Source organism: Syngnathus scovelli, chromosome 19 (genome assembly GCF_024217435.2).
Source record: "Syngnathus scovelli strain Florida chromosome 19, RoL_Ssco_1.2, whole genome shotgun sequence".
In the NCBI taxonomy this organism is placed as follows: Eukaryota; Metazoa; Chordata; class Actinopteri; order Syngnathiformes; family Syngnathidae; genus Syngnathus; species Syngnathus scovelli.
The window spans coordinates 6,529,432-6,540,600 of NC_090865.1; the positions used below are offsets into that span (position 1 = coordinate 6,529,432).

Genomic DNA, 11,169 nt, shown 5'->3' on the forward strand with positions numbered 1-11,169 from the left:
GATTGGAAATCTTGGTGTTTTATTGATGGATGTATCTGGATTTATACGCGCACCCAGCGGTCCCTGTCAGAGCGACTTTCGTCTCAGGGTCGGAGTGGACCAGATTCCGGAAGAGCTGGAAGAAGTGACTTGGGAGAGGGAAGTTTGGGCTTCCTTGCTGAAGCTGTTGCCTCCGCGACCTGATCCCGGATGTGGTAGAGCAGCGTTTTTTTCGTCCAAGGGACCACCATTATAATCAAGGAGCCATTCAGGGACCTCAGCTTTGGCGGAATATTATTTAATTTTGCACGGAAGGAGGATAGACCTATACAGGCGATTTGCATCTGTCTATTTTGGGAATCTCAGCTACATTTGGATGGGTAATGGCTCAGAAAATTAGCTGGAAAATAAATCAAGTCTCAATAATAAATAACTTTTATTTGTAAAAGTGTTACAATTATTTTCTGGATAGATGTTTCTTTCTTTTTCGGTGGTTGTTTTGTTTGGGCTCTATCCAGCATCAAGTAATTTGTAGTGTGCCCCACATCGCCGCCGAACTACATTTTCCATGAGGCATTGCGCGAGCTCTGTTTTCTGGGTGTCTAGCAACAGCTAACCAGCCCCGCTAGGCAGACATCAGCCGGCGGCTGCAGAAGCAACGATTCTCGGTCTGTCTTCCAGAAAATTGGTGGCCGTCGGGTTCTTCATATTTCGGTGAGACAGAGTCGCTCGCCCCGGGGCGGGGGGGAAGAGTGGGAAGACAACCGCGAGCCCTGCGCAAAGATATGAGCGGCAGCGGGCGGCCCAGGACCAGCTCGTTTGCTGAGCCGCCAGGAGTTCCAGGAGCCGCCGCGCCCGTCGGATCAGCCGCTGCCGTGGGGAGCAGCACAGGAAAGTCCGGGGTCCCACAGGCCTCCGGCAGTAGCTTGTCGGGATGCTCGAACCTCAAGCTCGCCAGTAAGTTTTATATACAATACTCAATATTCTTTTTAACATTTCCATATTTACTGTGCTGCCTTGCGTTTTTGAGGTCCGGTATTTAATCACAAGTCTGTGTCGTCCCAGCGAGTTAGCATGCTAACGTTAGCCACTTGTTTTGTACGTTACCACTTCACCGCCCAGTATGCTGCTGATGTGCTCGGCCGGACCCTCGTTAAATGTAAAAGCCTCTTCACACCGTCACATTTTTACTTTTTACACATAACACACAAGGCGTTGCTCATTCTATTTATTTAAGCGTACTTTTAAACGGTATAATTACTGCAACCCGAGTGGGTAAAGTCCCAAGCTAAATGGTCATTGTTCGCGTGAGCTGCCTGCCTTGCCGGTGACTCTCATCATCGCCGGGCTCCCGGGTGGAAAGTTGCCCGCTCTCAAGGTCACCTGTGCGGGCTCACAAGGCTCCAGGGGGGTGTATGGCGTATGATCGTCCGACCGAGCGACATCTGGGGGACGCAAGTGATTGACGTCCGGGGCGGCTTGGCTGCTAGCAGCCTTGCTCCAGTCCCAAGATGTGTCTGCAAATAATCTTATTAACATTTGAATGTCAATGCACTCGGTGGGACGTTTTAAATGCGTTTTAAGATTGTCCTTTGGGTGTGACGGATGTGTACGCATCTGCACATTAGGCCAATTAGCATGATGAATTTGCACGGACAACGATGTGCTTTGACATATTTTCATCCATCCCGAGCATAAAGAACCCCGCTTGTGCTTACATTGCCATCATAATGGTCTAAAGTCATGTTCTCAATATTGTACTAAGATAGTGTTCTGGCATCCTCTGGATTATGTTTGACAAGCGTGCTTGCAATGCTAAACAAGAAGCCCCCGACCTCAACTGCGCTAAAATGTGAACTTAACAATCCAGCACTGCAATGAAGTTAACCCGAGTAAAATGTCCAGTGAAGGCCCTAAGAGCCACCGTGGTTGACTTGAATTAATCTGAAGGTTTCCTAGGAGACAGTGGCAAGGTGACGACGGTGGTGGCCACGCCGGGCCAGGGCCCGGACCGCCCGCAAGAAGTCTCCTACACTGACATCAAGGTGAGAAAAGACACCACCACATGTGTGAGACACTCGAGGTGTCCTCAAAATTGACCCCGGAGGCTCTGTGCTCAGGTGATTGGCAACGGCTCGTTCGGGGTGGTCTACCAGGCGCGCCTCGTCGACAGCCAGGAGATGGTGGCCATCAAGAAGGTCCTCCAGGATAAGAGGTTCAAGGTGAGTTGAAAGTAAAACTGCGTGCCATGTCTTATATTGAACCGGTTTTCCATCTTCTAGAATCGTGAGCTGCAGATCATGAGGAAGCTGGACCACTGTAACATCGTCAGACTACGTTACTTCTTCTACTCCAGTGGAGAGAAGGTTAGCACTTTGGTCCCCGCAAATGGTCGTTGATGTGATAATGTGCAGTTCACAGCCTGTTCTCTCACCTAGAAGGATGAAGTGTACCTCAACTTGGTGCTGGACTTTGTGCCTGAGACGGTCTACAGAGTCGCCCGGCATTTCAACAAGAACAAGAGCATCATTCCTATCATCTACGTCAAGGTGGTATTCCCCCACCGGGAAAGAACGACCTCGGCGTGAACCACCCCGTGACGTCTCGCTCGCTCGTCTCTTCCAGGTGTACATGTACCAGCTCTTTCGCAGTTTGGCTTACATTCACTCGCAAGGCGTGTGTCACCGAGACATCAAGCCGCAGAACCTGCTGGTGGACCCTGAAACTGCCATCCTCAAGCTCTGTGACTTTGGCAGGTGAGCCACTCGAACGAGTCACAAAAGAAACAGTTTAGTGAAAGTGGAAGGTTTTTGGAATAAAGTAGTAGCCTCCAAACACTCTTGGGTGGAGGTGATGAGCATCCGTGGACTTGACGGCCAAGCACCGCCTTTCTCGTCTCCCTCCCCTCAGCGCCAAACAGCTGGTGCGCGGCGAGCCCAACGTGTCGTACATCTGCTCTCGCTACTACCGGGCGCCCGAGCTCATCTTTGGCGCCACCGATTACACGGCCAACATCGACATCTGGTCGGCGGGCTGCGTCCTGGCCGAGCTGCTGCTGGGCCAGCCCATCTTCCCCGGTGACAGCGGCGTCGACCAGTTGGTGGAGATCATCAAGGTGAGCGCCCGGCCCGAACCGCAAGGGATCGGATCCGTTCTGGGCTTTTCGGCTCACTGTCGGCCTCACTCGCTGGCTTCTCCGCCAGGTGCTCGGCACCCCGACCAGGGAGCAGATCCGGGAAATGAATCCTAATTACACAGAGTTCAAGTTCCCGCAGATCAAAGCGCATCCGTGGACCAAGGTAAGCGGAGTCTAGGCAGGGCGCTGCGTGAAGCACCCGGCCGTCACTCGACTCATTTTCCTTCTTTTCTGGCTCGGAGGTGTTCAAACCGCGCACGCCGCCGGAGGCCATCGCGCTCTGCTCTCGGTTGCTGGAGTACACGCCGGCCTCGCGCCTCTCGCCGCTGGAGGCCTGCTCGCACACCTTCTTCGACGAGCTGCGGCAGCCCAACGCGCGGCTGCCCAGCGGACGGGAGCTGCCCGTGCTCTTCAACTTCAGCACGACAGGTACTCCAAATAGGTTAGCGCTCAAAGTCGGCAGTGGAAAAGGGAAGCCTAATAGTTTTTTTTTGTGTGTGTGTGTCCAGAGTTGTCGATCCAACCGCAGCTGAACTCCACGCTCATCCCTCCGCACGCCCGTGCGCACACCGCTGCTTCCTCTCACGGTACAAACACGCGTTCCTTCCTTCCCTTCTTCCTTTCCTTTTTCTTTACTTCTTCCCTCCCTCCCTCCCTCCCTCCCTCGCTTGCCTTTCCCATGTGAAGTCACTGATTGTGTCCACTTGTACACTTTAGATGGTACCGGCCCAGACCCCTCCCAACTGGGATCGGTACCAGGATCTCTCAACAGCATCTGAAGCAGCCAGTCGCCTGCCTGCCCGGCCGGCCAGCCTCCTTCTCTCTCCCGAATACACACTCACATACACACAGACATAAATATATATATATGTTCATCTCCGCGCTGCTCACGCTCCTCGTAGATAATGTTTTTGTACAGTGGACGCATCCATCAACACCCCAGCCGGAGACTATCAAACAGTTCGGACAGACAGACACACACACGCACGCACACGTACTCTACACACAAACAACACACACACAGCGCTGTCTGGCTGCTGCTCCAGTGGTATGTGAAGGTTCGATAGTGGGGGCTGGTCCTCTGTAGTATAATTTTCTTTTATTTTTTTGATTGACTTTTTTCATCTCCATCCCCTTTTTCCCCACCTACGTTCGTCTTTTATTTATTTGAACACATCACACCCACATTTATTTCCTCATTTGCGTCATATTTTTCTGATCGCTGAGTTTGAAATCACGTGTCAAGTGCGTACGAGGTCGACCGGACACTGCCTGAGCCTCAGAATGTTCTTGTCAGGCCGTAGATGTTCACTCAGGAGATACGCCCAACTTCTACCAGGCTCTTTTTTTTTTTTTTCTTCTTTCTCTTAAGATATTTTTTATGTTCTGCTTCCATCCATTTGTACCTACTTTGCAGAAGCCTCCTTTTTAGCGAATTTTATTGAGCATTGTTTTAAGACACTTTTATTTAAACAGCCTTGAGACATTCTTGCATATTCCCATCACGCACTCGTTGATGTAGAAATAATTTGGGCCGGGAGTACAGAGTATACAGTGATTCCCTGCGCAGATAGTTCAACTGTAAAGGTGAAGCGTGTTTATGTGGGCAGGGCATTTGTTGGTCCACATGTAGCAGCACACGGCTTCATCTTTCATGTTTTAATTTTCAGGCACATTCATGTTGTAACTGGAGGCTTTCAAAATGAAATCCTCCTCCCACTGTCATGGCATCTGATAAATATTGTTTATTTGATCTCGGTCTTGTTTTTTTTTAATTATTATATTACAGAGCTGTTTATATCTTCTGTCACTCCTTCTGTCCATACGTTTGTGCTTGTTTATTCTGTAAATACACCACTGTGTCGCTGTGTAAATATTGCAAAGAAAAATCTTGTCCTGTTTGTCTGACACCTTTCCTTCTCTCTCTTTCTTTGCTTCCTGTGCAGTAGATTTTTCATGTCAGGTTCTGCCAAATGAATCTTACACAAAAATATTCTGCAAGTGGTGCTCGCTCGTGGATTAGTAGCTATGACTTCCCCCCTCGTCATTTATTGGTGTGGTGGGGACTTTCCCTTGATTTGGCAACGGCGCTGCTTGCGTGTGTGAGTACAACGTTCAGATTTCTGTGCAGTATTTAGGTGCGAGTTACAAGAGTTACCTTTTGTCACTTGGTGTCCCATAATGTCCAAGTGTAAGGACATTCTGTATTGTAAGGAGCTCAGATGTGCTGCTAATTATCATTTCGTGGCGTGACTGCAAACAAGCGTATAGGGTTGTGTGTTTGTTTATTTTACCACATTTTTAAAATCATAACCTTTGAGTTTTGCGCTGAGCTAAGAAGGAGAGAGAAAGAAAAGCCAACCTGTTTGTCTCTGTTTTGTGTGTGCGCGTGTGGATGTGAATTCATTTACTGTAATTAAAGTTATGATGAAAATGTGCTTGACTCATTTTCCACATAAGCTTTTTTTTTGGTATACATGCATTTGAAAAACAATTATCAAAAAAAATTAGACCTTAAACAAGTGATGTTGTTGTCCAAAATGTGGAGAGGGTACAGTATTTATCAAAATTAATGTCAAAATTTTTTACAATGTGTTCATGTTTTTGACGTCACAAATATATGCGTTTCGCAGGCTGACCAGAAGATGGCGACAATGTAGCCAGGTTGCCGTGATTTATGGCATGTGATTTACTTTGATTTTGTGGCGTGACTCTGAAGTAACCAAAAGCAGTTATCATGACTGTTCACCAGGTGGCGCTTGTGGGCAAAAGCTTGTCCAGTATGGTTGCGCCAAGATGGCGGCCGACCCAGGTGAGCAAATGTTTGTCCTTTGCTGACGTTTTGCACACCTGCCACCAATGTATTTAATCTACATTCTTCTTCTCCTGCTTGTTGAACAGCGATTTGCACACTATCGCTGTCATGACGGATTTGGCTTACCCTGGAAATTGTTGGTTATGCACGCCACAAAAACCAAAATCACATTTCCTAAATCTGTGTTTCCCAACCAGTGTGCCGTGAGAGATGTTCAGCTGTGCCGTGGGAAATTGTCCAACATTAAATACTGAGCGCATTGTAAACAGGATCGCCAAACCACAGGTCAGTTAGTTCAAGGCCTGGTCAGCCACTTGCTAATCGTGCATGCGTGGCAAATCGGAGAATCTTGAGATTTCTTGTTGTGGCATCGGTACATACTCAGTTTATGTGTGTGTTGCTGTTAGTGTTGGCTCGTGAGTGAACAATTCGTTCAAAAGAACGATTTACTTCAGTGAACGAGAGTGAACGAATCACTTCCTAAATCAAAACGAAGAAAATGACGTAACTTCCTGTTCACGAACGAGTCGTGAATTGCTTTTCTCGTTCCCCAACTGAACTGATCTGTGAGTGAACGAGTCAGTGAGTGAGTGATCTGCATTTCCAGTTCATCGCGTGAACGGATCAGTGAAGGAACGAATCCTGACTTTCCCGTTCGCGAACGAGTTAATTGGTGAACCGTCTTCCCGTGCATCAACGGAACAGTCAGTGAATGTGTTGCGTCTCCTGGCGTGAACTATGTAAGCCAGAATGTAGATTTACGATTTGCCAAGGAAAGAAAGAACCACTCACTGAAACACCACTTCTTTTATGCACGTTTTCTCCAAGCTAACGGCTAACTTTATTGCATGAAGGGATGCGCCGTTATGCAACAACGGGGAGATTATGCTTCTCTTTGGGTAATCTTTATTTTATAACACTTGTAGTAGTTTTTGAATAACGTGTATGTATATATAAATGCCTAAATATTGTTATCCAATATATCTACTGCAATTTCACATCAGATTGCTGGTTTGAAATTTACTTTTAATATTATTTTCAAATAAACATTTATGTTAAAACTTGTCTGGTGTTTTATTCCTTGTTTTATTCGCCAATTAAAACATAAAAATCAGACATTTGGTTAACTGCTTTAGATGACAATGTGTATGTACACCTCATGGACACTTCAATAGGTACACTACACGAGTTTAAAAAATAAATAAAATACATAAATAAATAAAGGGTTAATTGCACAATAAAAGCACATTTCTGTACATTCTCACACCTGGGATCAAACCAAGTTTTTACCGAGCAAGAGCCCATGTCATTATCCAGTCGGCTATTTTGACTGGAAAGCCCACTGTCGTCTGTAATGTTTTGTACTCGTGATGTGCATTCCAGTTGAGGGAACTGAATCTTTAGAATCGGTTCACTCAAAATATTTGTTCAAAAGAATCGTTCACCGAATCGTTCACTACACTTTCTCTTGGAAAACATGTTGGATTGTGGCCCCGAGGACTAGAGCTTGACACCTGTGACCTTTGACCATGATATTTCCCGAATAAAGTGGCCTGTTATTAGGTACACTTGAAAATGGCGGTGTACCTAATGGAGTGTCCGTGTGATTCCCTCGTTAAGTGCACCTGCGTAAAAAGTTTTAGCTCCTGCAGAACGTGAAAATGACCAAAAACTTTTCACGCAGGTGCACTTAACGAGGGACTCTTGGAAAACATGTTGGAATGTGGCCCCGAGGACTAGAGCTTGACACCTGTGACTTTTGACCATAATATTCCCTAATAAAGTGGCCTGTTATTAGGTACACTTGAAAATGGCGGTGTACCTAATGGAGTGTCCGAGTGACGTCACAGATCAAACAGCCAATCAGGAGGTGGGGGTGAGGGCGGGTGTGGCACTTTTCACTTTCACTTAAGCTTTTTTCCTATTGAAGTGGCCTGTGATTAGGTACACCTCATGGACACTACAATAGGTACACTACACGAGATAAAAAAAAAAAGGGAAAATAATAAATAAATAAAGTGTAGTGAACGATTAGGTAAACGATTCTTTTGAACAAATATTTTGAATGAACCGATTCTAAAGATTCAGTTCTTAAAAACTGGAATGCACATCACTAGTACAAAACAATGCAGACGAACACAGGGTTCCAGGTCGGAACAGCCGACTGGATGACATGGGCCCTTGCTTGGTAAGAACTTGGTTCGATCCCAGGTGAAAGCATGTAAACTAATGTGCTTTTATTGTGCAATTAACGCTTTATTTATTTATTTATTCTTTTTTTTTTTACCTCATGTAGTGTACCTATTGAAGTGTCCATGAGGTGTACCTACACATATTGTCATATAATGGTTAACCAAATGTCAGATTTTTATGTTTTAATTGGCGAACAGAAAAAACAAGTAATAAAACACCAGACAACTTTTAACATAAATGTTTATTTGAAAATAATAATAATAATATTAGAAGTAAATTTCAAACCAGCAATCTAATGTGAAATTGCAGTAGATATATTGGATAACAATATTTAGGCGTATATATGCATACATATTATTTAAAAACTACTACAAGTGTTATAAAATCAAGATTACCCAAAGAGAAGCATAATCTCCCCGTTGTTGCATAACGGCACATCCCTTCATGCAATAAAGTTAGCCGTTAGCTTGGAGAAAACGTGCATAAAAGAAGTGGTGTTTCAGTGAGTGGTTCTTTCCTTCCTTGGCAAATCGTAAATGTACATTCTGGCTTACATAGTTCACGCCAGGAGACGCAACACATTCAATGACTGATCCGTTGATGCACGGGAAGGCAGTTCACCCATTAACTCGTTCGCGAACGGGAAAGTCAGGATTCGTTCCCTCACTGATCGGTTCACGCGATGAACTGGAAATGCAAATCACTCACTCACTGACTCGTTCACTCACAGATCCGTTCAGTTGATGAACGGGAATTGCAATTCACGACTGTTCGTGAACGGGAAGTGACGTCATTTTCGTCCTCGTTTTGATTTACGGAGTGGTGGCACCAGCTTCAATGCGCATTACCAACACCTACTGGTTGAAGTCATATCAACTGAAAAAAGAACGAATCACTTTAGGAAGTGGGAAGTGATTCGTTCACTAACCCTAACCCTTGTGTTTATATTCGCCAATCAAAACATAAAAATCAGACATTTGGTTAACTGCTTTATTTATATATATAACACACACACACACACACACACACATATATATATATATATATATATATATACATGTGTGTGTGTGTGTGTGTGTGTGTGTGTGTGTGTGTGTGTGTGTGTGTGTGTGTGTGTGTGTGTGTGTGTGTGTGTGTGTGTTTTACGTTGTTATATGAGTTGTTGTTTTTTTTTTTTTATCAACCTTTTATTCAAACACATTCGGAATAATAACACCATCAACTATAACTCAAGAAATACAAAATTAAAACATCAATGTCGGCATAACGTGTGTTGGCTGGTATAGCAGCAATGCTGTCTGTCACTCACTCGTGAATCTTCGCGAACGACTAATCAGCAGCGAGCGATAGATGGAGGAGGGACTTTACGAGTCAGTGACGTAATTTCCCGTTCACGAACGAGACAAGTCAGTGACGCAACTTCCTGTTCAGTGTGTGCGTGTGTGTGTGGGGGGGGCGATTCCTTGAACGATTCGTTTAAACGAATCTTTTGAATGAACTGATTCTCGAGATTCAGTTCATTTAAAAGAACAAGAATGCACATCACTAGTTGCTGTGTGCTTTTACTAACAGTGACACTATGACGGCTGTGGTGCGTTTTTGGTCCGATGGAAATCAGAGTATGTAGTTCAACGGGAGAGCCTGGATTGTCCATTTTTCACCAACGTAAAATACACAGTCAAGTCGAGACACCTCGACTGTGATAGCCACTCAGCCGCTGTCAGAACAGCAGAGCGTCTTTAAAAGTGACTTTGTTCTTAATGTCGCAATATTTTATATAGCTAGTCTAAAACCGTAAACAAAGCCATATTGATTCTTTTGGATTTTGATCACAATCACTTTCAATAGTTTATTCCTTACACTTTCTAAAACCTTTTTTCAAAAACTGTCACTTTCATTTACAAAAGAAATACAATTTAAAGAATATTTAGTATTTATTTTTATTCAATTATTCGACTCTCCATACATATATAGGAATAGAACTTTACGTCTTTTGTTGTAATAAAACTGATTTTAATATAGAAGCAGGTTAAGAGGTTTTTGTTGGTGGTGTGCCTCGAGATTTTTTCCAATGAAAAGGTGTGCCGTGAATGAAAAATGGTTGGGAAACACTTAAGGCTTAAATGACGGCAACCTGGCTGACATTGCAGAACACTACATCGTCTTCAGGCGCTACTCTGTTGCCATCTCCTGGTCCCCAAGTCCCAGTCCCAATGATCATCGTCACACACACATCTGGGTGTGGTGAAATTTGTCCTCTGCATTTAACCCATCCCCATGTGATTTTGGTCAGTCAGGGAAAAGCTGTCGTTTCTTAAATCAGCTTACATTTTTTATTCTATGTATATTTTATAATATTGCTACACAGAGACAAAGAGAAAACTTCAGTCCGACACAACGCAGGCCTTTATTGATATCGTATCAATACAATCAAGTACTTATAGATATTTGATAAGCAGGAGGGAAAAACAATTCCAAAATCAGAATGAGTGCATTTTATACTCACATTTTACTGCGCAAAAAGTAACGCAATAGCATTGTGAGGAAAACAATCTGATAAGAAGATACATTGTACATTATTCAAATAATAAAATCTCAACAAATAATCCTCAGCAAACATAACACTAGGATGCTAACTACATATTGTAAATTCTATTAACTCATCAATGGTGTTAAATCCCAATTATAGGTTCTTGGCTTCGGTGGTTAGTTTTGGGATCCCTATTAAATTATCATAAATGTATAAATATCATTAATTTCATGTGCAAATGGACATGGCCATGTATTTATCAAATGCAACTAAAACAAAAATCCCTTAAAAACCAAAGCAAAGTATTATATACGTATATATATATATATATATATATATATATATATATATATATGTGTGTGTGTGTGTGTGTATACACACGTATATATATATATATATATATATATATATATATATATATAGATAGATATATATATATATAGATATATAGATATAGATATAGATATATATAGATATATAGATATATATATAGATATAGATATATAGATATATAGA

The 11,169-nt window shown here is 43.6% G+C and overlaps 1 protein-coding gene across 2 annotated transcripts; it reads left to right on the forward strand.

Moving 5' to 3' along the window:
- Positions 1–137: 137 nt before the first annotated feature.
- On the forward strand, positions 138–5,549 carry LOC125986861 (glycogen synthase kinase-3 beta). Of its 2 annotated transcripts, none has more exons than XM_049750774.2 (11): positions 138–936; positions 1,930–2,024; positions 2,100–2,201; positions 2,262–2,345; positions 2,418–2,528; positions 2,605–2,735; positions 2,890–3,094; positions 3,183–3,278; positions 3,358–3,544; positions 3,625–3,702; positions 3,833–5,549. In XM_049750774.2, exons 1-11 carry the CDS (start codon positions 765–767, stop codon positions 3,892–3,894), a joined length of 1,323 nt encoding a protein of 440 aa, XP_049606731.1. In that variant the 5' UTR covers positions 138–764; the 3' UTR covers positions 3,895–5,549. The 2 variants fall into 2 exon arrangements, with proteins under 2 accessions (XP_049606731.1, XP_049606732.1); XM_049750775.2 differs by having other exon boundaries at positions 1,939–2,024.
- The last annotated feature ends 5,620 nt before the right edge of the window (positions 5,550–11,169 follow it).